Source organism: Halichoerus grypus, chromosome 11 (assembly GCF_964656455.1).
Source record: "Halichoerus grypus chromosome 11, mHalGry1.hap1.1, whole genome shotgun sequence".
Taxonomy (NCBI): Eukaryota; Metazoa; Chordata; class Mammalia; order Carnivora; family Phocidae; genus Halichoerus; species Halichoerus grypus.
This window is the reverse complement of record NC_135722.1, coordinates 103,451,626-103,479,430: the sequence shown is the minus strand read 5'-3', so window position 1 is coordinate 103,479,430 and position 27,805 is coordinate 103,451,626. Positions and strand designations below refer to the sequence as shown.

At 46.4% G+C, this 27,805-nt stretch overlaps 1 protein-coding gene across 2 annotated transcripts in view; it reads left to right on the top strand.

The window, feature by feature from the left end:
• Positions 1-1,745: 1,745 nt before the first annotated feature.
• The window catches only part of LOC118544906 (uncharacterized), a 36,555-nt gene continuing 10,495 nt past the window's right edge, over positions 1,746-27,805 (top strand). The window contains exons 1-19 of one of the 2 annotated variants that reach the window (XM_078059011.1): positions 1,746-2,432; positions 2,591-2,712; positions 3,368-3,595; positions 3,849-4,184; positions 4,517-4,897; positions 5,810-5,980; positions 6,392-6,549; positions 7,832-7,972; positions 8,276-8,393; positions 8,644-8,828; positions 9,021-9,146; positions 9,271-9,463; positions 10,182-10,304; positions 12,290-12,441; positions 18,475-18,510; positions 21,567-21,653; positions 23,242-23,388; positions 23,810-24,007; positions 26,826-26,948. In XM_078059011.1, coding sequence (XP_077915137.1) covers positions 3,427-3,595; positions 3,849-4,184; positions 4,517-4,897; positions 5,810-5,980; positions 6,392-6,549; positions 7,832-7,972; positions 8,276-8,393; positions 8,644-8,828; positions 9,021-9,146; positions 9,271-9,463; positions 10,182-10,304; positions 12,290-12,441; positions 18,475-18,510; positions 21,567-21,653; positions 23,242-23,388; positions 23,810-24,007; positions 26,826-26,948 — 2,844 coding nt within the window. In that variant the 5' untranslated portion in view covers positions 1,746-2,432; positions 2,591-2,712; positions 3,368-3,426. Of the gene's footprint in view, positions 2,433-2,590; positions 2,713-3,367; positions 3,596-3,848; positions 4,185-4,516; positions 4,898-5,809; positions 5,981-6,391; positions 6,550-7,831; positions 7,973-8,275; positions 8,394-8,643; positions 8,829-9,020; positions 9,147-9,270; positions 9,464-10,181; positions 10,305-12,289; positions 12,442-18,474; positions 18,511-18,671; positions 18,907-21,566; positions 21,654-23,241; positions 23,389-23,809; positions 24,008-26,825; positions 26,949-27,805 lie in introns of those variants that run through there. The other variant, XM_078059012.1, reaches the window with a different exon arrangement.

Here is a 27,805-nt window from a genome sequence, read left to right as displayed (position 1 = left end):
TGGTAAGACTTTTATTTTTACTCTAGCAATAGGGTAGAAGACAAGATGGATTGGGGGGAAAGTCGCAAAGAGATAGACAGTCAGAATAGTCCAAACAAGAGAAGATGAGGTGCTCCCGAACTACAGCTGAGCAGCGATCTCCCTCCTCCCGGAAGAAGATGCTTCCCCCTGTCCTTCACATCACCCCATTATGTCCCATGTAGATTCAGTGTCACAGCCTGACCTGGGCCCGGAAGGCCACTCCCAACCCCACCTTCAGGAAGCATCAGCAAGGATACAACCTGGATGCCTACACTTCCCCAAGAACTGGGATGACATCAGTGAGGAGAGGTCCATCACACCAAGACTCTGATACCCCCAGGGTCAAGGGAGATCATGGTGAGTGGCAGACTCGGGTTAGAATCCCAGAGTTCTCCCCAAATCCAACTGACCAGCTCCTGCTTCCTTTTTTTATGTTCCTAGATTACTCATGGTTCCATTCTCCCCCATTCATTTATTCATTTGCTCAGTAATTATTTATTAAAGGCCACTCTATGCCAGACACCGCCTGGTTCTAGAAGAACACAGTGTAGATGGGGGTAGAGACATCTAAATAAAAACTTTCCAAGGGGTGCCCGGGTGGCTCAGTCGGTTAAGTATCTGCCTTTGGCTCAGGTCATGATCTCAGGGTCCTAGGATCGAGCCCCATATCGGGCTCCCCGCTCAGTGGGAAGTCTGCTTCTCCCTCTCCATCTACCTCTCCCCCTGCTCACGCTCTCTCTCTCAAATAAATAAAGAAATAAAAGCTTTTAAAAAAAGAACTTTCCAAAAGAAAAGTAATATAGCTGTGTACAAAGTGCCCAAGTTAGGAGATGTCCAGCACCAGCTGGAGGAGCAGATCACAGAAGGCACTCCTATGTCACACTAAAGTGCTTCACCTTCTACCCTTGCTACTCAAAGTATGCTCCTCAGATAGCAGCACGCCACCTGAAATGTGATTATGAATCACCTGGGAACCTTCTGCTGCAATGGCTCAGAGGTAGAACCTAGAATTCTGTGTTTCTAACGAGCTCCTCAGCAGGGCTGATGCTGCTCGTCCAAGCAAGACTGTGTCTAGACCAGTGAGGATCCGCAGGAAGAAGATGCAGGGAAGATCGGCAGGGAGGCTTAACCTCGCATTTCAGGAGGCTAATCCTGCTTCCCATCCCCTGACAGGTGGGTGCTGGGAGGCCGAGGAGCAGGTAGACCTGGAGTGGTTTGACCCAGAACGCTTCTTTGCGATCCTGCTCAGGCAGTCTCTGTCCGTGACAACGCAACTCAGCCAGACCAAGGAAGAGGTAAGTGGAGAAGCTGAAGAAGAGAGCGGGGTTGAAAACGGGTTCATTGCAGAAGGGAACTGGTTAAAAGGATATAGAACCTAAAGAAATCCTCCATCTATCCATAAGGAATCAGGAAAAAGGAAAGTATCCGGGAGGGGAAATAGATTCCAGATTAAATTTAGGGCTGATTTTCAGAACTTTGGGCTTCAGATCAGTGATAGAGAATCCATTAAGACCACCGCTGGAGTCTCTCAGATCCCCATTCCTGGTCCTCGGTGGCCCAACTGGAATGCATAAATTCAGGCCAGGAGGCGACAGGCGTTGGGAGCAAAAAAGAACACACTAGAAGTCCAAGTACGGAATCTGGGTCAGGGGGCCTGCAGTGCTGCGGCGTCCCTCCCCCGACGGGCAGCAGAGGGCGCTGTGACCAAAGCCGGGAGAGCGGCCGCGAGGCTGTCACAGGTGAACGCCGCCCTGTCCCGCAGCTCAAACTCCTCTGCCTCAGACTCGCGAGGGAAGCCCGTTCTCTGCGGCAGCTGTGGGGGGCTGAGCGTCGCATCCCAGCCTCAGCTGGCCAGCTTCTGGGGAGCCCCCCGAGGGAGCTGCAACAGGTCGGGCTGTGCTCACCCCTTCCCACCTGCTCCCTGTGCCTAAATGCGACCCCCGGGGCGCCCTGAGCCCCGCCCCCCGCGGCCCCCTCGCGCACGGGGTCCCCCGTCCCAGCCCCGGGGCCCTTGGCCCCCACGCCCCGCCCCTGAGGATTTCCCGTCCCTTTGCCACCGCTGCCGGGCGTGCCCAGAATGCTCCGGAGCCCCCTCCCGGGGCTGGCCCCCGGGCAGCTGCTGGCCCTGGCGTCCGCGGCCCCGCGGGCAAGCCGGCAGCGCTCGTCTGACCCCAGGCTGCGGAGGCTGCGGCCGGGGCGGCGGAGCAGGAGGCCGGGCGCAGAGGGCGTCTGGCAGGCCCGTACGCAGCGAGCCTTAGCCGCCAGCTGACGCTCGTCCGCCGAGAGCTGGGCGCCCGGCGGGAGCAATGGGCCTCTTTCTGCTCGGCGCTGGCGGCGGCTCGGCGGCTGCTGCAGGCCCCGGCGGCCTCCGGGCCCGCGAAGTCCTCCCAGGCCGGGCCGGACCCGGAAGGGTGTGTACCCGGGGCCTCTGAGTCGGGCTCGGTGAGCTCCGGCCGAGGGGAGGAGCGCGCGGGGAGGAGCGCGCGGGGAGGAGCGCGCCGCAGCGAGGGTCCTTTCCCCTCCCTCAGCGCGCTCCGCTGACAGGGCCTCCCCCGTGCCCCACCCCCAGGGAAGCCCCCCGGCTGGATGCTGCGCTGGGCCGCCTGTCCCGGGCTGTGCTGCAGGAAGGCCGCCGCCTGAAGGCCTGGGGCGTCCTGGGCACCGGCGCCGGGGCGGAGCTGCTGCGGCCAGGTGGGTCCTGCTCCGCCTCGCCGGCCCCCCAGGACACCTGGCCCTGCAGAAGCTTGGCCCCGCCCCCACGACACCCTGCAGGGGAGGAGAAGGGCAGAGCAAAGTGGAAACCCCCAGAGTTGGAGGGACTTCCTGTGCCGTGTGCGGGCCAACAGCCGTGTTGCCGAAGAGGGAGCCTCCTAAATGGGCAGAACAGGGTAGAAATGAGCAAAACTGCCACGAAAAATGGCTTTACACATAAGGGAGCAGTTCCTGGGAGCAAACGCCTGACGGATGAGTGCAAAAGGCCACATTTGGAGACTGCTGGACTTGCCTGGAAACAAGAGTGGGAGAAGGATCCCCTTGGGTTCTCTGTGGGAATTCTGAGTTCTGGGAGTCCCCAGCCCCATCAGGTGACCCCTAGGCTGTCACCACAGTTTCCCGGAGTCCTTCTAGTCCCTGCCAGCCTGCACTAGGATGATATCACCATGTCATGTCTTAAATGGGGAATCCTGGCCTGCACTCAGCAAAAGACAAGACGCTCTGCTCTCAGGGAGCACTTGCTACTGGGGTTGGGGTGCGGTTCTTCCCAACTCCTTCCAGGCACCAGCCAAGGGAGCCCCTAGCCTGCGCACTCAGCCTCACACCCAGGGCTGAGCAGTTTGCTTTCCCGCAGCCGCAGCAGGCCCTCAAGGGGGCGCCCAGGACATCAGCGTGAACCCCATCACCAAGCTGATGGTCCCCGGCCCCAACTGTGCAATGCTTCCAGCCAGCGGCCATGCAGGGCCCATACCCCCTGGCTACTTCATCCACCCTGACACTGGGAAGGTGCTGCCTGAGGCTGGAAATCTGGGGTACGATCTGCAGGGAGCCACCTTGGTGCCCACCACTGACTTCAGTTCCGGTGAGACCCTGACCACGAAGGAGGAAGGAAGGTGCTCCCCGGGAGCACAAGGAAGGGAGCAGGGCTCTGTCCTTGCACCGTGGGGTGTGATGACGAGCTGAGCAGTAAACACCTTCTCCCCCTCCTCACTTTAACATTCTTGCTGCAGAGGGTGAAGGCCAGAGAGAGCCTCTCAGTGCAAGAAGGCTCTGCAGGGCCGGGGAGGGAGGCTGGCGTATCAACAGTACTAACACTTCCCTGTCTCCCTGTCCAGGTGGCGTCCGAACATCAGAAGCCGCCATCCTCCCCTACGTGCCCTACCCAACCTGTCCTGCCACGGGCTCCCCTCCCGCCCCCCACCTGCCCGTCCTGCAGCCGAGTCGGACATCACAGCTGGGGGCGCTCATGACAGACCCCGCAACTGGCATCGAGGTGCCCGTGCTGGCTGTGACTCTGCATCCTCAAACCAGGCAGTGGCTCACTCTTGGGGGCACATACTGCAATCCTCTCACCAAGACCTTGGCGCCTCTAGAGTTGGGGGGCCCCATGGAGGACCCAGTCACAGGAAGCATCTCGCCAATCCTGGGAGTCGGGTTGGATGAAAACACAGGTGTCCGGCAGACCTTGGTGCTGTGCTCCCACCCTCTCCTCTCTGCCCGGCCTGGCTTCCCCAGCCCCCCAGCCCCCCAGCCCCCTACACCCCCCCATGCTCTGGTCCAGGCTGCAAACCACCCCACACCCACCTTTCTACCCTTTATTCCCACCCTGCTCTTACCCCACCTGTGTCTTCTGTCCTGGCTTCCCTGTCCCCTTCCCCTGACTTCCGGTCCCCCACCCCCTGTCGCTCACTCGGTCTGCAGGCCCTAGTTCTCCTTATGCCTCATCTCCCTGCATCTCTGTTCAGTCCCCTTCCTACCTCACCCTCTTGGGTTCCGCTGCCAGGTCAGGTGCTTGCACTGGGGGGGCTGCGAGACGCCTCGGGGAGCCTTCTGCTGCCTGGTGACAGCTTTGAGGAGCCTCTGAGCAGGAAGACGGTCCGGCTGCAGGGAGCGTCTCGGCGAGAGGGCCAGACAGTGCCCCACATGGGAGGATCACAGGCCCTGCTGGACGCCAACGTGCTGGTGGCCCAGAGGCGAGTGATTGCCGTGCTCCAGAGCTACTGGGAGAGGCCGGGGTCAAGGACACAGGGGCTTCTGGAGGCTGCCATCAAGGACATGAGACAGGCACTGGGCTTGAGTCTGCACCATGCCCTGCAGCAGGCTCGGAGACTGGAGCGGCAGCTGGGGACAGCAGAGGCCATCGTGGCCAGTGGCGGGAAGATAGGTACCTACTGACCGAAGACCTAGGCTCTCGGGCCCTGAAATCCCAGGCCCAGAATGCCCTGGTGCCTCAGTGCCCTCAGCTCGTAAGCTCAGGGACAGGACTGCAGCCCCACCGGTCATGCACCCACGGGACCGAGGGAAGGGAGAAGGAGTGTGGTGGCTTCAGGCCCGACCCCATGAATGCTCGGCTTGAACTCTGCCCTCTGATCTCTTGCCAATCCCGCTGGGTCTTACACTTAATGTTTGTGAAGTGTATGTTCTCTTGATATTTCAGAGGGCTCCCAACACCATAACGTGTTATGAGACCCATTTTACACCAGGGAGTCTGAAGTTCCTCCATCTCCCTTCTGCCTCCACTAATACAAGGATGGTCAAGGAAAGGAAGTAGGAGGGGCAACTTCCTGGAGCTTACCTCACTCATTCTTTCTAGAAGCTTCTGCCCATGATGTGACAAAAAAGAACCAGGGTTTTGGGTCAGAACTGATTCAAGTTTGAAGCCCTGCCCCACCGTTTAATAACTCTTCGACCTTGGGCAAGTTACTAGACTTCACTCTGCCTCTGTTTTAACATCTTTAAAATGGGGTAAAAATAGTACATACTTTAGGTTCCATTGTAGGACCAAATAAAATATAATTTGTAAGGAGTTCTTAAGCCCAGACTTCTGGTACATGGTGGGTGCTCAAGAATATTTGTTCCCTTCTCCTTTACCATTTTAGTGTGGCCTGGAAATTGTTCTCAGCCTCCCAAAAGTCCTGATGCCACTCAGTACCTTCCTCCTGAATTCACAATGTTAAGTGAGGCCCCAGAGGAAATGTAGTCTTTGTAGGGAAGCTGCTCTGGTCAGGGGTTAGCCCTTTGAGCCTGGCACTTAACCCTAACCCCCCTTCTCTCTGCCAACTCCCCCTTGTGTTAGGAATGATGTGCTATCCTGGGACGGAGCTGTGGGTCCCAGTCTTGTACGGGATGGAGATCCCAGACCCTGAGGGCTCAGGGCTCATGGTGCCCATCCTGGGCATGGAGACTGATGGGAATTCGGGTGACGCCACACCCCTGGCAGGTTCAATGGAAGATGCTGATGGCAAAGGTAAGAGGGAACTGGGGGCCTGTGAAAGCCCCAGGGGGATCAGGAATGTGACTTAGCCCTGGGTGAGAAAGCCCTGGAAATCTCAGGAGGGATACCCCCCATCCATTTACTCATGAGCCATGGGATGGGGTCATTCTGACGCCTCCACTAGGGCTGCTGAGACCCAAAATAAAGTGCTCAGAGATTCCAGAACCCGAGGACCACAGGTCATTTATCTCCCACTGAGAAAATTGGGTCCTTTCAAAAACTAGCCCTTCAGAACCTCACCCTCAGGGTCTGTGGCGTCCAAGAAACCCTCGAATCCAGCTCAGAACCCCTCAAGGGTTCTCAGGGTTTATTCGGCTCCCTTCCCACCATGTTTACCTCTTTCCATGACCACCTCTTCCTTCTTTCCCTCTCGCTTTGCCACAGGTCTTGTCCCAATCTCAATTGGGGCTCAAGCCATAGACCCCTTGACCGGGGAACCTGGTCCTGTCATTGGTGCTCAGACAGACCCCTCTGCCGGAGTGGTGGTGCCCATCGTCCAAGTGCTGGAGGCCCTACCTCGAGGAGTGAGAGACCCTGGTCTGGTTCGTAGGAGCCATTTATTCTATTCCTTTTTCCATTCATCCAGCAGCTATGTACGAAGTACCCTCTAGGTTCCAGGCACTGAGTTAGGTGTTGAGATGCAGAAGAACTAGACGGGGCTCCTGTCCTCAGGAAACTGGTCGGCCATGGGTTCCAACCATGATCGTGGTTTATAAGGGTGTTAAGGGAGCACAGAGGAGCGATGTCCAAATCACATGCAGGAGAGCTCAAGGAAGGCTTCCCTAAAGAGGCAACACCTGGGCTCAGTCAGAAAGAGGCCTGGGGGGCCAGCAAGCACAAAGGTGGCGAACGTGAGACCACGACTGTTCTGGGAGGGTGACAGGTGGCCAGCAAGGAAGGCAGGAAACAAATCACGAACTGCCTCAGGTGCCTGGCTGAGGCCCAGAAATGTGCCTTACCATGAAAGCCATGGGGAGCCACTGAAGGATTCTAAGTACACATGTGATATGATCAGATATGAATATTTTTAAGACTTTTAAATTTGGAAAATTTGGCACAATACAAAAAGAAAATAAATTACTCATAATCCTACATGTCTTAACATATGTAAATGAAGAAGCACAAGGTCCCTCCTCCCCATTGCTCTCACCCCATCTGCCATCAGCAGCCCCCCACTAGACACTACTCACCTCGCCCCCTAGTCTCCCACTAAATGCAGCCACTGTTAACGGGTTGGCACATCTCCTTCCAGACATTTTTATGTGTGTGTATGTGAATATATAGTCAGCATTCTAGAAAGTTCTTTCTGGCAGCCGTGCAGAGGATGGATGGGAGCAGGGCCAGCCTGGAGCAGGAAGCCCCGTCAGGAGGTTATTGCAATAATTCAGCCGTTGGCAGGTCTCCACGAAAATGGAAATGACTTAGGTCCTCCCATACATTCTCAGCCCGGTTCATTTCAGGAACAAAGATGGATGTGATGTAAAAGATTCTCATTAGAAGCTAAGACACTTTAATTCTAGCCCCGACTCACAGTTTCACGTCGGAAGGGATGAGATGAAGGGAAGAGAACAGTTTCTACCTGCCCTGGCCTCGCCAGAGAGGCCGGGCATTAGAAGGAGGGAGGAGGGGATGGGGATCTTGAAGCAGGTGCATGGTTATTATTTTTCCACCTACAACCAAGTCGACTGCCTCACCGAGCTTAGTCACGGACACCCAAGGGTGAGGGAGGCCCCTGTCTGGAGGAGAAGCACTGGGGATCTTCAGCCAGACCCCAGGCTGTGAGGAGAAAAAGTGTATGAGCCCTAGACAAGCTGGACATTGCAGCTGGACACCCTGGAGAAGGAGCTGAGAGCCCGGGAGCAGTACTGGCATGGCCAGGAGCAAGAAGAGATGCGTCTAGCAGAACGCCTGGGGCAGCTGAGCCACGAGCTGCTCTCCATTCCGGGCCAAGATGCTCGGCAGCGGGTGAGGCCCAGAGGCGCCACCTCACCGTCCCCACCCTTTACCCAGACTACACAGGTTTCTCTTGTAAGTGTGGAGCCTTTGTCCCCCCCCACTGACCGCAAAAATGGAACCCATCTCAAGGCAGACCAAATCCCAGGATTCCCTGGCTCCAGGCCCTAGACTCTGGTCACCCCCTAAGTGTCTCAGGGTGGAGGAGGAGGGGGAGGAGGGGGGAAGGAGGAAGGACCACCATGAGGCGGCCCAGCCCAGAGCTCCCGCCTTCCTCCCTGAGGCCCCTTCCTTTGTGCTTCCTGCCCCGTGCAGCTGAGGGCTGCTGAGGAGGCCCGGGCAGCGCTGGAGTCCTGCTGCCTGCAGGAGACCGAGAGGAGAGCCAGAGCCCTGAGCACACAGAGCAGCCCAGAGCGGGGCCTGCTCTCCCAAGGTGGGACGGCATCCCCTGAGCCCAGATGCCCAGAGCAGAAATCTCCTGGGAGTGGGGACACCTCCCGCAGCTGCCTGGTGGGGAGTCCCTCTTGCTCTCTGAATGTGCTCACCAGCCAGGCTCCCCCCGCCAGGCCCTGGCTCTGATCTGGCAGGTTCCCCTGGCCCCAATAAACCACTGTGCCTTTTCTTCTTCTCCCTCTCGCCAGGGGCGGCGGCTCTCACATGGCTCTTTTCTCTGCCCCCTGCAGCAGACAGAGAGGAGCGGGAGCAGGAGGTGCAGGTGACGCTAGGCATGCAGGAAGTCCTGCAGAGTTTAGGACAGACAGCAGAAAAGCTCAGGCAGGCAGTGGGCCGGCTGCGGGGCCAGGAGCAGGAGATGTGGCTGCAGCAGCCTAGGAGTCCGAAGCCCCAGATCTGGAACCGTCGCAGGAAGGTGAGGCTCGGAGGCTCATAGGAGGACCCATGCGGGATGAGCACATCCTCCTGTGTCGTCAGATGTGGTTCTTCAGGGCAGCATGATACTCAGGAACAGGTGGCCCAAGGAGCAGCGGATGGGCTGGGAGGGGAATAGGAGGAGAGAAAGAAGCTCCATTTTCATTTGGGCGTTTCACTTCCTGTGCTCTAGGTGGTTGAGCATCTCTCTGATGAGTTTCAGGAGGTGGTAAGGGAGAGACAGAACTTTCTGGATAGGGCCCTCGGTCACCTGCAGTTCCAGCGGGAGCTGAGCCGCCTCCACCTCTTGCACACCCAGGTACTGCCTTGGACCAGGCCACGGAGATCGGCAGGTCCAATTTAGTAGGGGCTTTGGACAGAAGCTCCCAAAGCAGCCATGTGGGAGCCACGCATGGAACCAAGTTCTGACTCTTTTGTCCTAGATCGTTGCCTCAGGCTCCCCTGCATGTTTGGAGAATTACCCTGGAGACAGATTCTATGGAATGATCCCCACTTCTCTCAGGGCCCGGGCTGCTGCCTGCCCGCTCTTGATCCCCTTCCTGAAGAGCCTCACTGCAGCGCTAGTGGGAGCTCAAGGCCACGGCCCAGGCCAGGAGGACCAGGGGCCTGGAACAGGTAAGGCTGGTCACTGGCCCAACGTTCCCTTCTGTTGTCAATGCTGATCACGATTGATGAGTTCTAATGCTACAGTCAGGGCTCCTGGCACTGTAAGAGTGTGGCCATGGTAGCTTCTTCAGGAAGAGCATAGAGCAACCCAGTGTATTCGTTCTCTATTGCTCTGTAACAAACTACCGGAAAGTTCTGTGGCTCAACACAACAAATGTTGATTATTTCACAGTTTCTGCGGGTCAGGTTTCTGGGTGCAGCTTAGCGGGGGGCCTGTGGCTCAGGGTCTCCTACAGGCTGCACCAAGGTGTTGGGCTAGGGCTGCAGTCACCTCAAGGTTTGCCTGGGGAATCGAAGTTCTGTCCCGTGGTTGTTGGCCAGAGACATCAGTTCCTTGCCACGTGGACTTCATGGGACAGCTTGCAACATGGCAGCCAGCTTCCTTCAGAGCAAGCAAGTGAGAAGGGGCCAAGAAAAATGGAAGCCACAGTCTTGTTGTATCCTGATCTCATTACTTGTGCCATATGCTATTCATTAGAAATGAATTACTAGATCCAAGCCACACTGAAGGGGAGGGGATAACACAAGGGCATAGATACACATCGGAGGATCCTGGGGGCCATCTTACGGGCCACCTGTCACATTTGACCCTACACCTGGCTCTCTCTGACTTTAGCCACAGTCCTGGGCCCTTACTCCAACAACTCTCTTCCTCCCCTCTGTTCAGATGCAGATAAAGCTGATATCATGTGGACCTCACCACTCTTTTCTGCCCTAAAGAAAGTAGACATCTGGTCCCAAGCCCCCAGGGAAGAAGCTGAACTACAAGGACGGGTGCATCACCCGCTAGGTAACCTCCTTTCCCTGGAGCCCCTGTTTGGAACTATCATGGCCCACTGAAGGTATTTGATGATGTGATCCCCAGGGACTAGGAATATCAGAATCCTGACCTGCCAATCAGCTCTTCCTTCCCACCCCCAACCTAAGATTCCCAAGGGCCTTTTCCATGTAAGGGATAAAAAATAGGAATCAATGTCTTACTGTAATAACTTGACCAATTTCAAAGGGGAAATCCTAAAGACCCTGTGCCTTCCCACTGAACACTGAATCTAAATCTTGGGATTTTACCCCATACTGGCCGGCCACATGTTACAAGGGGTTAATGGGAGAGGGTGAGACACAAGGAAATAGGCAGAGTAGACAAAGAATAGGAAGACCTTGCCCCAAAAACTAAGAAGAGTTTTACATTTGTAAATGATTTGGGGGGAAAAGTGAAAAGAAGACTAACGTTCTTGTGGAGTGCTTTGTAATATGTCATGTGATATTCTCAGTCTTTGGATACATTAGCTCATTTAATCTTTACAACAACCCAGCAAAGTAGGTACTTTTACTCATTTTATAGGTAGGGAAACTGAAGCATCTGAATAGGTCAAGTTAGTAGTCAAAAATCATGTTGCTAACAAGGAGTTCAGCTGGAATTCAGTCCCACAGCCTGTGCTCTTAACCTGCTTACCCATGTGAAAAAAGATCCAACACCATAAAGGCAGTGCCTAAAGGGAGATGCAGGTTGTTGTGGTGGTGAGTTCCCAGGAGGACAAATCACTGTGTTTCAGAGAGAAGCAAGGGAAGGCATTGCGGGAGAGTGAGACCATGCTTCTACCATGAAGGTGGGAACACTGAATTTGAACCCCAGTTTTTCCTCTCAGCTGGCAAAACCTAAAATATTTACTTTCTGACCCTTTACCGAAAAAGTTTTGTTGACCCCAGAACGTAACCAATCTTAGTATTAATTGGGCCTCCCTTTGGGGGAAACTAAGAAGAGTGTAGGCAGAAAGGTGGGTTCTCACCACCACTTCAACCTCCATTGTCTTACAATGATATTGGCTTTATAATATTGAAAGCAATTTTGGGATGTCTGGGTTGGGATGTCTGGGTGGTTCAGTGGGTTAAGCGTCTGCCTTCGGCTCAGGTCATGATCCCAGGGTCCTGGGATGGAGCCCCGCATCGGGCTCCCTGCTCAGCGGGGAGTCTGCTTCTCCCTCCCTCGGTCCCTCCCCCCTGCTTGTGTGCGCTCTCTCTCTCTCTCAAATAAATAAAAATCTTTAAAAAAAAAAAAAAAAGAAAGAAAGCAATTTTATATGCATTGCCTTGTTTACGCCTGGTCACCCAACTCTTAATTCTGTAAGATAACAAAAGATTATTAACCTACTTTTTTTATAGATGAGAGAGTTGATGCTCAAAGAAGTTTAGTGTCTTTCCCCGGGTCTCCCAGGACCTGGACCAGAACCCAGGTCTTCTGGCGGCTAGTTCAGCATTGTTTCCCACACCATGCTACCCAAGCTTCTTTTCATTGTCTTCTCAAGAATAAAAAGACAATACAATATGTTTCAAGACCTAAGGTCCATTAGAGACAATTCTATGAGGAAGTAAGATTATGATGTTAATCTAGCTAACATTTACTGAGTGCTTACTGCGTGCTAGACACAGTTCTGACTATATTACATTTAGTGCTCCAAACAACCCTATGAAATAGTAGAAGAAAATTGGTTACCATCTTTTCCAGATCCTTGTTTTTTTGTTTTGTTTTGTTTTGTTTTTGTTTTTTGGTTCTGGCACCTCTGTTCCTATTGACTGAGGCTCAATTGCTTTTCCATGAAAATGGGTGGGAGGATCTGAGGCAGAGTGCATATAGATATCATGGATGGTTGGATGGGTCAAAGCAAATACAGCTTTTTCTAAGTTGGATTGTGTTGTTGTTCTTGTTGCTTTTATTAAAAATCATTACTGGACAGAAAAGTCAGTGAAATCGTTGCTGTTTTCTCTTGATCTCTATAGCCCCCAAAAGCTCTTTGCAGGATGTCCCAAAACCTCAGTTAATGCAGAAGGAAGAGCTTATCACTGTGCAACCCACAGACCTTTCTGCCAGGGAGTTTGTGGTTTACCAGTATGGCCTCTCCGTCCTGAACCTCCTCATCCCCGAGCTGCATGTAAGTCTGGGTTCTGGCCTCTCTGTGGAGCAGTATTCTTGCAGCCAAGAAGGTCAAAGTGACCAGGAAGGAGGCTTTCGGGTGGTGGATATATGTTAGGATTAAGCAGCTGGAATACGGAATTTGCTAGTCTCTCCTATAAAGGGACTGATAGAAGTCATTTTACCAATCTACAGTCTAATCTCTCAAATGATAGTAAGTAGAATCAGTGAAGTACTTTGTACATGCCAGGAAATGTTCTAATAACTTGCATGAATTAATTCATTTAATCTTCACAAAAACCCTATGACATAGATACTATTATTTTTTTCAAGTATAATTAACACAGTGTGATATTAGTTTCAGGTGTACAACATGATTCAACAAGTCTGTACATTACTCAGTGCTCATCATGATAAGTGTACTGTCAATCCCCTTCGCCTGTTTCCCGCTCTCCCCTCCCCTCTGACAACCGTGAGTTTGTTCTTCGGGTTTTTTTTTTGTTTGTCTCTTCTTTTCTTTGTTCATTTGTTTTGTTTCTTAAATTCCACATATGAGTGAAATCATGGTATTTGTCTTTCTTTGACTGACGTATTTCACTTAGCATAACGCCCTCTAGGTCCTTCAATGTTGTCACAGATGGAAAGATTTCATTCTTTTTTTATGACTGATTAATATTCCATTTATATCTATATATATATATATATATATGTATAGCATGTCTCTTTTATCCAGTCATCTATTGATGGACACTTGGGTTGCTTCAATATCTTGGCTATTATAAATAATGCTGCAATAAACATAGGAGTGCATATATCTTCTCAAATTAGTGTTTTCATTTTCTTTGAGTAAATATCCAGTAGTGGAATTACTGGATATTATGGTAATTCTATTTTTAATTTTTTGAGGAGCTTCCATACTGTTTTCCATAATGACTCACCTGTTTGCATTCCCATCAATGGTGCACGAGGGTTCTTTTTTCTCCACATCCTTGTCAACACTTGTTATTTCTTATGTTTTTTATTTTAGCCATTCTGACAGGTGTGAAGTGGTATCTCATTGTGGCTTTGATTTGCATTTCCTTGATGATGAGTGATTTTGAGCACTTTTCATGTGTCTGTTGGCCATCTGGATGTCTTCTTTGGAGAAATGTCTATTCATGTCCCCTGCCCATTTTCAATCAGATTATTTGGTTTTCTGGTGTTGAGTTGTAATGAGTTCTTTATATATTTTGGATATTAACCCCTTATCAGATATATCATTTGCAAATATCTTCTCCCATTCAGTAGGTTGCTTTTTTGTTTTGTTGATGAATTCCTTCACTGTGCAAAAGCTTTTTACTTTTGTGTAGTCCCAATAGTTTAATTTTACTTTTGTTTCTCTTGCCCTAGGAGACATATCTAGAAAAGTGTTCCTATGGCCAGCATCAAAGAAATTACTGCCTATGTTTTCTTCTAGGAATTTTATGGTTTCAGGTTTCACATTTAGATCTTTAGTGCATTTTGAGTTTATTTAAGTGTATGGTGTAAGAAAGTGGTCCAGTTTCATTCTTATACTTGTAGTTGTTCAGTTTTCCCAACACCATTTGTGGAAGAGACCATTTTTGTCCCATTGTATATTCTTATCTCCTTTGTCATAGATTAATTGACCGTAAAAGCATGGGTTATTTCTGGACTCTCTATTCCGTTCCATTGATCTATGGGTCTCTTTTTGTGCCAAGACCATACTGTTTTGATTACTATAGCTTGTAGTATATCTTGAAATCTGGAATTGTGATAATTCCAGCTTTGTTTTTCTTTCTCAAGATTGCTTGGCTATTTGAAGTTTCTTGTGGTCCCATAGACATTTTAGGATTATTTGTGGTAGCTCTGTGAAAAATACTATTGGTATTTTGACCAAGATTGCATTAAATCTGTAGATTGCTTTGGATAGTATGGATACTTTAACAATATTTGTTCTTCCAATCCATGAGCATGGAATATCTTTCCATTTGTTTGTGTCATCTTCAATTTTCTTCATCAGTGTTTTAAAGATTTTATTTATTTATTTGTCAGAGAGAGAGACAGAGAGAGAACACAAGCAAGGGTAGTGGCAGGCAGAGGGAAAAGCTGGCTCCTCGATGAGCAAGGAGCCCGATGCAGGACTTGATCCTAGGACCCTGGGATCATGACCTGAGCCAAAGGCAGACACTTAACGACTGAGCCACCCAGGCTTCCCTTCCTTCATCAGAGTTTTATAGTTTTCAGAGTACAGGTCTTTCACCTCCTTGGTTAAGTCTATTCCTAGGTATTTTACTATTTTTGGTGCAATTGTAAGGACTGTTTTCTTAATTTCTCTTTCTGCTACTTCATTATTAGTTATAGAAATGCAACACTAAATATTAACTTTGTATCCTGTGACTTTACTGAATTCGTATATCAGTTCTAGTAGTTTCTTGGTGGAGTCTTTAGGGTTTTCCATATATAGTATCATGTCACCTACAAATAGTGAAAGTTTTACTTCTTCCTTACCAATTGGGATGCCTTTTACTTCTCTTTCTTGTCTGACTGCTGTGGCTAGGATTTCCAGTGCTATGTTTAATAAAAGTGGTGAGAGTGGACATCCTTGTCTAATTCCTGATCTTACAGGAAAAGCTCGCAGTTTTAACACCATATGATGATGTTAGCTGTGGGTTTTTCACATATGGCCTTTATTATATTTCCTCTTACCTACTTTGTTGAGGATTTTTATCATGAATGAATGTTGTATTTTGCCAAATGCTTTTTCTGCATCTATTGAGATGATCATATGGTTTTTATCCTTTCTCTTGTTAATGTGATGTATCCTGTTGATTGATTTGTGAATATTGAATCACACTTGCACCCCTGGAATAAATCCCACTTGATCGTGGTGAGTGATTTTTTTAATGTATTGTTGGATTCGGTTTGCTAATATTTTGTTGGGGATTTTTGCATCTATGTTCATCAGAGATATTGGCATATAGTTTTGGGGGGCTTGTAGTGTCTTTATCTGGTATAGGTATCAGGATAATGCTGGCCTCATAGAATGAGTTTGGAAGCTTTCCTTCCTCTTTTGTCTTTTGGAATAGCTTGAGAATAGATATTAACTCTTCTTTAAATGTTCAGTAGAATTCACCTGGGAAGCCATCTGGTCCTGGGCTTTTGTTTGTTGGGAGATTTTGTTTTTGTTTTTGTTTTTGTTTTTTTTAATTACTGATTCAATCTTATTGCTAGTAATTAGTCTGTCAAAATTTTCTATTTCTTCCTGCTGCAGTTTTGGAAGGTCATGTGTTATTAGGAATTTATCCATTTCTTCTAGGTTGTCCAATTTGTGGGCATATAATTTTTCATAATATTTTCTTATAATCCTTTGTATTTCTGTGGTGTTGGTTGTTATTTCTCCAGGATCATTCATTTCTGATTTTATTTATTTGAGTCCTCTCCCTCTCTCTGTCTTTATGAATCTGGCTAAAGGTTTATCAATTTTGAATTTTGTTAATCTTTTCAAAGAACCAGCTCCCAGTTTCATTGATCTGTTCTAATTGTTTTTTTAGTCCCTATTTTATTTACTTCTACTCTAATATTTATTATTTCCTTACTTCTACTGGCTTTTGGGCTTTGTTTGTTTTTCTTTTTCAAGCTCCTTTTGTTGTAAGGTTAGGTTGTTTATTTGAGATTCTTCTTGCTTCCTGAGTTAGGCCTATATTGCTATGATCCTCCGTCTTACAACAGCTATTGCTGCGTCCCAAAGATTTGGGACCATTGTGTTTTCATTTTCATTTGTCTCCATATATTTTTTTATTTCATCTTTGATGTGTTGGTTGACCCATTTATTGTTTAGCAGCATGTTATTTAACCTCCATGTATTTGTGTTCTTTCTGGATTTTTTCTTGTGATTGATTTCTAGTTTCATTCCATTGTGGTTAGAAAATATTCATGATATGATTTCAGTCTTCTTTAATTTGTTGAGACTTGTTTTGTGTCCTAACATGTGATCTATTCTGAAGAATGTTCCATTTGCTCTTGAAAAGAATATGTATTCTGTTTTTGGATGAAATGTTCTGAATGTATCTGTTTGATCTATCTGGTCCAATGTGTCATTCAAAGCCACTGTTTCCTTGTTGATTTTCTGTCTAGATGATCTACCCATTGATGTAAGGGGGGTGGTAAAGTCCCTACTATTATTGTATTACTATTGATTTCTTCCTTTATGTCTCTTAATAGTTGCTTTATATATTTGGGTGCTCCCATGTTGAGTGCATAAATATTTACAATTTATTACAATCAGCTGTTATTTCTTATATCTCCTTGTTGAATTGTTCCCTTTATCATTAGGTAGTATTCTTTTTTGTCTCTTGTTACAGTTTTTGTCTTAAAGTCTGTTTTGTCCATTATTGATACTGCAGCTTTCTTTTAACTTCCATTTGCGTGATAAATGTTTAACCATACCTTCACTTTCAATCTGTGTCTTTAGGTTAAAATGAGTCTCTCGTAGGCAGCGTATAGATGGGTCTTGCTTTTTTATCCATTCAGTCACCCCACGTCTTGATTGGTGTAGTTAGTCCATTTACATTCAAAGTAATTATTGAGGGTATACGAGTAGCTGCATTCCCCTGCCAGAACCTCCAAATGAAGAAATTATTGATAAGTATGTACTTTTGCCATTTGGTTATGTGTTTTTACGATTGTTTTGTAGTCCTCCATTCCTTTCTTCATTTACTCTCTTTCCTTAGTGATATGCTTGGATTCCTTTTCTCTTCATTTTTTGCCTATTACAGGTTTTTGATTTGTGGTTACCATTAGGTTGATAGATAACATCCTACGTATATAGCAGTCTATATTAAGTTGATGTTCGCTTAAGTTTGAACCCATTCTAAAAGCACTAAAATTTGGGCACCTGGGTTGCTCAGTCAGTTAAGCATCTGCCTTCAGCTCAGGTCATGATCCCAGCGTCCTGGGATCCAGCTGCATTGGGCTCACTGCTCACTGGGGAGCCTGCTTCTCCCCCCTCCCTCTGCCTGCTGCTCTGCTTACTTGTGCTCTTTCTCTCTCTGTCAAATAAATAAATAAAATCCTTAAAAAAATAAAAATAAAAGCACTAAAATTTTAATCCCCTCCCCAACATTTTATTTATATGATGCCATACTTTACATCCTTTTATTTGGGGAATTCCTTGACTGGTTTTTATAGATATAATTGATTTTACTGCTTTTGTGATTTAAATTCTGTACCTGTTTTATAAATGATTAATCTACTTTTATTATGTTTCTATTTACTTATGAATTTTTTTTCCTTTCCTAATTTTATTACACCTGATTACAGCCTTTTCTTTCCACTTAAAGAATTACCTTTAATGTTTCCCTAAGGCTGGTTTAGTGGTGATGAACTCCTTTTACTTTTATTTTTCTGGGAAACTCTTTATCTCTCCTTCTAATCTGAATTATAGCCTTGCTGGATAGAGTATTCTTGGTTGCAGTTTTTTTTTCCCTTTCAGCATTTTGAATACATCATGCCACTGTCTTCTGGCCTGCAAAGTTCTGCTGAAAAATCAGCTGATAGCCTTATGAGGTTTCCCTTGTATGTAACTATTTTCTTTTCTCTTGATGCTTTTAAAATTCTCTTTATCACTACTTCCTACTACTTTAATTATTATATGTCTTGGTGTGGACCTCCTTGGATTGATTTTGGTGGGTGCTCTCTGTGCCTCCTGGATCTGGATGTCTGTTTCCTTCCCCAGATTGGGGAAGTTATTTCTTCTAATAAGTTTTCTGCCCCCTGATCTCTCTTTTCCTTCTGGGATCTGTGTAATGGGAATGTTATTACACTTGATAGTGTTGCTGAGTTCCTTTAACCTACTCTCATTTATTATTATTATTATTCTTTTTTGTCCTGTTCAGCTTGGTTGCTTTCCATTACTGTCCTCCAACTCATTTATCTGTTCTTCTGTATCCTTTAATCTGCTGTTAATTCCCTCCAGTGTATTTTTAATTTCAGCTATTGAGCTCTTCATCTCTGATTAGTTCTTTTTTTTATATTTTCTATCTCTTTGTTGAAGATCTCCCTGAGATCCTGCCCTCCTTTCTCAAGACCAGTAAGTATCTTTATGACCATTACTTTGAATTCTCTATCAGACATATTGCTTACCTTCATTTCATTGAGCTCTTTGCTATGATTTTGTCCTGTTCTTTCATTTGGGACATATTCCTTTGTCTCCTCATTTTGTCTAACTCTGTGTTTGTTTCTATGTACTAGGAAAGTCAGCTAAGTCTCCTGCTCTTGAAAGTAGTGGCCACCAATTAATGCAATTCCTATCAAAATACCACCAGCATTTTTCACAGAGCTAGAACAAGCAATCCTAAAATTTGTATGGGACCACAAAAGACCCCAAATAGCCAAAGAAATCTTGAAAAAGAAAAGCAAAGCTGGAGACATCACAACTCCAGACTTCAAGTTATATTTCAAAGCTGTAGTGATCAAGACAGGATGGTACTGGCACAAAAACAGATGCATAAATCAATGGAACAGAAGAGAAAACCAAGAAATTAATCCACAACTATATGGTCAACTAACCTTTGACAAAGCAGGAGAGAGTATCCAGTGGAAAAAGGACAGTCTCTTCAACAAATGGTTTTGGGAAAACTGGACAACAACATGCAAAAGAATAAAATTGGACCACTTTCTTATGCCATTCACAAATATAAATTCAAAACAGATGAAAGACCTAAATGTGAGGCAGGAAAACATCAAAACCTGAGAGGAAAACACAAATAGTAACCTCCCTGACATCAGCCATAGCAACTTCTTACTAGATATGTCTCCTGAGGCAAGGAAAACAAAAGCAAAAATAAACTACTGGGACTTCATCAAAATAAAAAGCTTCTGCACAGTGAAGGAAACAATCAACAAAACTAAAAGGCAACCTATGGAATGGGAGAAGATATTTGCAAATGACGTATCTGATAAAGGGTTAGTATCTAAAATACACAAAGAACTTATAAAACTCAATCCCCAAAAAACAAATAATGCAGTTAAAAGTCAGCAGAAGACATGAATAGTCATTTCTCCAAAGATGAAATCCAGATGGCCAACAGACATGAAAAGATGTTCAACATTGCTCATCATCATGGAAATGCAAATCAAAACCACAATGAGATATCATCTCACACCTGACAGAATGGCTAAAATTAACACAGGAAACAACAGGTGTTGGTGAGGATGTGGAGAAAGGGGAACCCTGGTGCATGTTGGTGGGAATGCAAACTGGTGCAGCCACTTGAGAAAACAGTATGGAGGTTCCTCAAAAGTTAAAAATAGAACTACCCTAGGATCCAGCATTTGCACTACTAGGTATTTACCCAAAGGATACAAAAATACTAATTTGAAGAGATACATGTACACCAATGTTTATAGCAGCACTATCAACAATAGCCAAATTATATAAAGAGCCCAAATGTCCATCAACTGATGAATCAATAAAGAAGATGTGTGTGTGTGTGTGTGTGTGTGTGTGTGTGGTGTATACACCACACATACACACACACACACACACACACACACACACACACACGATGGAATATTACTCAGCCATAAAAAAGAATGAGATCTTGCCATTTACAATGACATGGATGGAGCTAAAGAGTATTATGCTAAGCAAAATAAGTCAGAGAAAGACAAACACTGTATGATTTCACTCACATGTGGAATTTAAGAAACAAAACAAATGAACACGGGGGGGAGAAAGAGGCAAACCAAGAAACAGAGTCTTAAATATGGGGAACAAACTGATGGTTACTGGAGGGGAGGTGAGTGGGGGGATGGGTGAAATAGGTGATGGGCACTGAGGAGGGCACTTGTGATGAGCACCGGGTGTTGTATGTAAATGATGAATCACTAAATTCTACACCTGAAACTAATATTACACTGTACATTAACTAACTGGAATTTAAATAAACACTTGGGGGAAAAAAGAAAAAAAGAAATTATATCTTAAGAAGATATTACTGGAAAAAAAGAAAAAGAAAGTAGCAGCCATATGAAGAAGAGGCCCAGTAGTGCCCTACGGTACAGTGTCCCCTGTTCACCAGACCAGATGTGCCAGGGGTGTGTCCTATGTATGTTGTGTGTACCCTACTGTTGTCCTGAGACACACCGACTTCAGTCCAGTCAGCTGTAATGGCCCACATTGCCTGTTGTGGGCAGGGTTTGGTCCCTATGTTGTTAAGGGGCCTGTCTGGGGCTACCCTGGGCTTGTGGTTGCGTCAGACCAGATGCGTGCCCTCAGCTCATTCACTAGCACTGCAGTCACATTGAACTACAGGTTGCTTTCCCTGTGTTGTCCCCTGAGAGGCTTTCGTTTGTTGGTGGGGCCTATAGTCAGACAAGATGTCTGCCCCCAGTCCTTCTGTTGGGGTTGCAGTGACCCTGAACTACAAGACTCTCTCCTTATACTGCCCCTTATGAGGTTTTTGTTGGTAGGCGGGATCAGCAGTCAGACCAGATGTCTGCTCCCCGCCCATTGCTGTGGCTGCAGTCAAACTGATACGTGTGGTTATCTCCTCCTCTTGCTGGGGGGTTTGGTTCCCAACCACGTCTCCAGCTCTCCTACCCTTTTCAATGTGGTCTCCTCTCTGTGATTAACTGTGAAGACTCTGTTCTACCAGTCTTCGGGTCATTTTCTGGATTAGTTACACTGATGTGGCTTTGATCTAAGTGTATCAATGGGATGAAATGAGCTTAGGATCCTCCTCCTCTGCCATCTTCCCAGGCTCCTATACCTATTTTTTTTTTTTTTCTCATTTTAAAAGTGAGGTGGGAAAATACAAAGTGATTGAATTAACTTACCCAAGATTCCACAACTGAAAGGGTAGAGTGGGGTGAGGACCCAGCCATCATGCTCGAGAGCCCCCATGCCTGACTGCCACACTCTATTTAAAAAAAGTAATAAATTAATTCTTGTAATTAGCATAAATATTAAACACATAAATACTCTTTGCACTTTCCTGTAGTGTATGCTGAATCTTCTTATCCTGTTCCAATGCATTTACTTCCCATTAATTTGGTTGGTGCTGTGTAGCTGAGCCACATGAGAATTGTTTAGCAAGAAGATGGGTCTTGGTTTGGGTTTTATTTGTTTCTTATTCTTTTCAGGCTCCTGAAATCACCCTGCAGATTGCTTCTCGTCTTCCTGCGATGGATGCCTCAGACAATGCCTTCCAAGGCTCCTTCTTCTATCAGGTGCTACAAATTCAGTTCCAGATGAGGGTTTGTAAAATTCTAGGGTCTAAAAAGGAGCAAAAAGACCAAATGTTATAAAACATTTCTCTCTAAGTCCTGACATTCTTTATCCCCCTTGGTAATAAGTCATTTAGTAAGGCATAATAAATGTCACCATGTAAAAGCTTTCTCCAATTAGTGAAATGAATATGTCCCGGCCCAGAGAATCATAATGGCTTTGTGCCCCTTACTGAATCTCTGTCATCAAAGTCGATGGTTCCAGACTGGTGTTTCCCATAAGAGTCATGGTTCCAGCTTCAGCAGATCCTGCACAATCAGCATCTTTCTGCAGAAAGGGATTGAAATGGTTCCTGTCCTTGCAGTTCCTCAAATATGTAGGATTGGCAGGATTGGTGACAGCCCAAAGCCGTGTACACAGACCTTAAACACTGAGAACAGTTCATTGGTAAACAGTGATTTGAGAGGGGCACTGCTAACCAATGCTAGAGGACTAGGAAGCCGTTCACACTTGACTAGTTGGTTTTTAGGGGATGTCATAAGACCAAAAATTACTCTTTCGTTGCACCCTCCAAGCATCCTTTCACTTGATCCTCAAAGAAATCTATGAAGTAGGCAAGAATTTAATCCCATTTTACTGACAGGGAAGCCAACTCAGGATTCATTGAGTACTGTGTGTCAGGCACTTGGCCATGCACCTTACAGGCGCTATATCGTTTACAGTCTACAACAACCCAACCCTAGGGGGTGGGTGCTCTTGCTGTCTCCATTTTATGAAGTAGGAGATTGAGGCCCATTGAGGCCAAGTGACTTTCCTAAGATCACAGTGTTAGCAAGAGTTTAAACTCAAGTTCTAAATTCAACCTCCTTTTTAACCACTGTTCTGTGTCGCTACCCAGAGCTCATTCCACGGACAGATCTCAGACTATCTGGCTCGAAATTACCTAATGCTTTTCCATGCCAACCTATTGCCTGAACAAGAGAGTTATTTCAAATCAATTAGACAAGACAGAATATTTAAGAACCTGATTACAATAAAGATATGAAAGACAAAGTCAGAGAGCCCTAGAAGGCACCGATTCTCAGACTGTGGTCCTTGGACCTCATGGGTCAACCACCGGGGAAGCTTGGTAAACATGGAAATGCCAAGGACTCCCCTAAAGCAGCCCACAGAACCAGACGTTCTGGAATGGGCCCCAAGAATAGAATCACTCCCTTGTGATGTTTATCCGCAGATCCAGTTTGAGAACCACTGCTCAAGGAAACGGTGATTGGAGGACATCAACAAAAAGACAGAGATGCATGAGTAACTTCGCTCTGAATTTCTAGTAGTTTATTTTCTGTACCACGGGGGTAGCAAAAACTGGAGGAACAGTGGGGAACATGATTTATTCAGGGAGTTGAACTAAAGCAATACTTTTTCCCTCTACATCTGAATCTTTCCTTCAGTAAATTTCCATTAACCCCAGAGAGTCTCTGACTTTATGATTCCAAGAGTTATTTTAAACCACACAAAACTAGGAAGAGAAGAAGGTAGTGGAAACATTCCCTGAGGTTGACATCTCTGTGTTTGGGTATCTCCTCTACTCAGAGCGCTGAAAACACACTGTTTATTGGGAGAGAGTCTTTGGCGTCTGCGGGGAGTTTCATTCTGCTGCTGATCCACTGCCTGGCCCACATCGCCACCGAGGACTTCTGCCAGGATGCAAACCCTGCCTTTCTGAGGTCATTTTACAAGGTATTTATAAAATGCACGGGGCGCTTAGCTTCGCTCCCAGAATAACAAATTCTTTAAGCTGTGCAATATTTCAAAGCTACTTAGGTCCCATTGTTGGCCTCTGGTTCCTACTGCCTGGCCAGGGAGAAGGTTTTCCTGATCAAATTTCCTGTGGCAGGATATAACAAAATGCATGCACCCCTCTGTAGGAATCAGAGAGAAGTGGTCTTCCTATAAGAAAGGCATCCCAGCTTTCTGGGCTTACTCCCTTGTCGATACATAAGCCTCACCAGAATTGGAAATGACAGTCATAACCCGTGGTAAGGGCAAGTAAAGATGATCCATACCAAGCCCCATTTTTCTTTCAACTATAATTTTGAAGCTTTAATAGCAGTTACCTAGAATGGAACTGATCTGGCCCCCACGCCGTTTCCTTGACCAGGGCCTTCGGGCTTATTTCGGGGAAGCATTCTCAACCACACTGCGGGTGTCTGCGATCTCCTGGGACAGTAAGCTTGACCAGAGCATAAGCGCTGCTCTGCGGGACGAGCAGCCCATCTCTGAAAGAGGAAGAGATCTTCTCTCTTTACTCCTTGAAAGGAAGTGTGAGTCTTGCTTGGAGCCCGAGTCATCGGAAGAGGTAACCAATTTTAACTGGTGTAGCATATGTCCGTTAAAAGTTGACTTCTTCACAGAGTCAATGCCTCAGTGTCTGACCTGTTCAGATATTTCTGGCTTCCCCAGGTGGCACACTGCCTTGACACTCAGCCTGCTTCTCAAACCACATATGACAATATATTTTTTAATCCTGTATTCTACAAGGCAGACAGTGGGTACCCGGCTCTTTGATTGCAAATGGGGCTCCGTAGTTACTTAACTCATGTCTCACTAACATATCAATTTGCAGAATTCCATCTATAAAACTCACTGTGACTCAGTAATTAAATTTAGATGCCCCGGTGGTAGCCTATTTACCGAACTGCAGTGTGTTGTTTTCTGTGCAAGCCTGACAAGGATATTCTTAATATTGTGTTATTTAAAGTGCCTTTATGAGAATACTATCATCCAGCTTTTTAACTATTAAAAACATGTGTGATCTTAAAATTGTCATCCTCCATTAAAGATCAATTCATTCTTGAGTTACAAACAAGAGCACCTTCTCTCTCATTAGTTATATAAAACTTTATACCTTTCAAAGCAGTTTTACGTACATATTGTCTCATTTGATCCTACCAGCAATCCTGTAGAATAGGTAAGCATGCATATTGTTTTTGGTAGCATACATATTTTTAGTTACATTTTGTATTTAAGGAGAGAATAAACTATTTGCCCCAAGTCATGAAGCTATTTGTAGTGGCAGATCTGGGATCAGATTCTAGATCTCCTAAGTAAATTTCCATAAACACCTCTCTATGATCAGATCCCCATTAGTTACCAAGTCAGAGATTTATTTTGTGATCGTTGATGGTCATAGTGATGGTGACGGTGATGGTGATGGTGACCATCCAGACCCCAGAATCAGTCACACCCCAGCTCCCACAGACCCCAGGGAATGCTCAGTTCTCTCTCCTCCTCTGACAGCAGCATTGGACACATCCGCTCACTTCCTCCTCCTCAGTACAGTCTTTACTTGGCTCCCAGGACACCAGCATCCTCTGGTTTTCTCCTACCTGTTTGGCTGTTCCTTCACAGTCTCCTTTGCTGATCCCACCTCTTCTCCCTGGCCTCTTCGTGTAGGAGGGCCAGCGTTCAGTCTTGTCCTCTTCTTTTCTCTGGCTATATTCGCTCCCCTTGGGGATCTCATCCCATCTACTAGTTTAAACCCTATCCGTATGTCAAGGACCCTCAAATTTTTATCTCCAGCCCCACCCAACTCTCTAACTGAACCCATCCATGTCCTCAACCGCTTATAGCCACCTCCATTTGTAGGTCTAAGAAGCATCTCAAACTCAACATGCCCCAACCATCTTCTGTCCAAACCTCCTCTACTCAAAACCTTCCCCATCTCAGTTGATGGCAACTGTTTCTTCTGGTTTTTCAAGCCAAAATCTTCCTGGAAACCTCTCTGTTGCAAACACCCCATAACCAATCCATCAGGAAATCCTATTGCTCTATTTTCAGAATAGATCCATAATATGACCACGTCTCATTGCCTACAGTGCTCAAAGCCTGGTGTGAGTGCGCATCATCCCACCTGGATTCCTGTAATACTTACTAACTGGTCCCCAATTCCAACCTTGCCTCTCCTCAGTCTGTTCTCAGCACAATGGTCACAGTGATCCTTGTCAAATGAAAATGGATCAGTTCAGACTCCTGCTGTGGCTCCTCATCTCACTTAGAGTCAAAGCCAAGGAAGCCAAGTCCCCTTGTCTCCCACCCCCTCACCTGCCACTCTTCCCCTTGGTCACTCATCTCCAACCATGCTTTCCTCCTTGCTGGTCTTCAGACACACCCGCTGCACTCCCCTCTGCCTGCAACAGCAATGGTTCTCAACCAGGAGCAATTTTATCTCCCACGGGACATGTGGCAATATCTGCAGACATTTTTGATTATCCTACGCCTTGGAGAGGGCTGCTACTGTTAACTAATGGCTAGAAGCCAGGGATGCCACTAAACAGCCCACAGTGTGTAGGACAGCCCCCACAACAAAATACTATCCACCCCAGAATGTCAGTGGTGCTGAGATTGAGAAACCCCGGGCTAAGGAGTTAGAGCATGCACAACTCCCTTACCTCCTCCATGTCTTTGTTGAAATGTCACCTCCTCCCTGAGGCCTGCTCTGACTCGCCCATCTCATTCGCAACCCTCTTTTCTCCTGTTCCTCAGCTTTTCCTTACTCTGCTCTACTTTTCTTTCTCCTGTATGACTTCCTAATATACTACATAATTTACTCACTTAGGCTTGTTTATTACTTTTCCTGCCTGATAGAACATCAGCTCCGTGAGGTCAGAGATGTTTGTCTGCTTTGTTTCCTGAGGTAACCCCCATGCCAGGCTCGTAAGGAGGCTTTCAGTATATTTACCATATTAATGAACAGGTTTGTAAGGATGCTGATGCTCTTATATACTGAAATATTCTAGTCTACCAGAGGTAACTACAAGGCAGGTCAGAGGAAACATTTATTACTTACTTGCCATGTGCCAGGTCTTCTGCTGGGAGTTCTACATGCATCATCTCATTTAATCTGCCCTATGCCCTTATAAGCTAGATGCTACTTTTATTCCTAACTTACAGATGAAAAAACTGACACTTAGAAGTGTTAAAAACTTGCCCAAGACAGAGGTTGCTGTGGAGCTGGAACGCTAGTCCTCTGTCAACCACCATCTATGGAGAGGTCTTGCTTTTATATTAAAGACAGAATTGTATGTACTCTGCTCAGGTCCAGTCTAAGAAGATCCAGGAGTACTTAAGAGAAATGGGAGCAAAGGTATTAACTCTGTCCTCCACACTCTCCACAGTATATAAAGAGAAACATGGATCTTCTCCTCTTCACCAATATGGAACATTTTCTAAAATCCCTCCTCATGGCAGAACAACAGATCCCAAGAAAAGCAAGAGATCAGCATGGGGACGAAGAGAAGGTGAGATGCCCTTATGATCTACGGCATTAAGACTGTCCTTTGCTATACACCTTGAAACATTTTATCATGTGTTTGGAGCCACCTTTGTAATGGAACATGTCAGCAGAACAAAGGATTGGAAATCAATGGTGGTAAGAAAAGCTACATCATCTGTCACTTAATGTAAGAGTTTTCCCAGTACGGGAGATGGTAGATCTTAGATCTCAGAGTTAGAAAGGAAGAGATCACAGTTTATCTCTCTGCCTTCAGGCAGGCAAAGCATTAATTAATCCCAGAGAGTGGGAACTGAGACTCAGACTAGCCCCCATCCACCCAGCTGGAAGAGGGCAAGAAGTAACTAGAACTGGGTCCCTTGCCTTCTCATTCAGGGTTTCTTTCATTATGATACCTGCTGCTGTTGTATAAAAGGTTGTTTGTTTTTTATCATAAGCATTAAAATGTTATATCTTTAGGGGCACCTGGCTGGCTTAGTCAGTAGAGCATGTAATTCTTGATCTCAGGGTCGGGAGTTCAAGCCCCATGTTGGCCATGTAGCCTACTTTAAAAAAAAAAAAAGTTATATTTTTAAAAACCAACAAATATTTTGGTTCCAAATGACCAACACTAATATTTTGTAAGGTATATGTATAATTAGCAAAGAGAAAAACCCCAAAAACCTTCATTTTTCTCATGCAGAGATGTGACCTTGCATGTCAAGGTCAAGATCAGCAGCTAGCACCCCGGAGAAATAACTGAACACTAACTTCGGCCCTGGGCCCCAGTCCACTTTATGAAAAGTTATCACCCATGTCTGGGGTGAAAACTACCTTTAAAACTTTATTAAAATGTAACACAGCTTTTAAAAGTGCACGTATCAT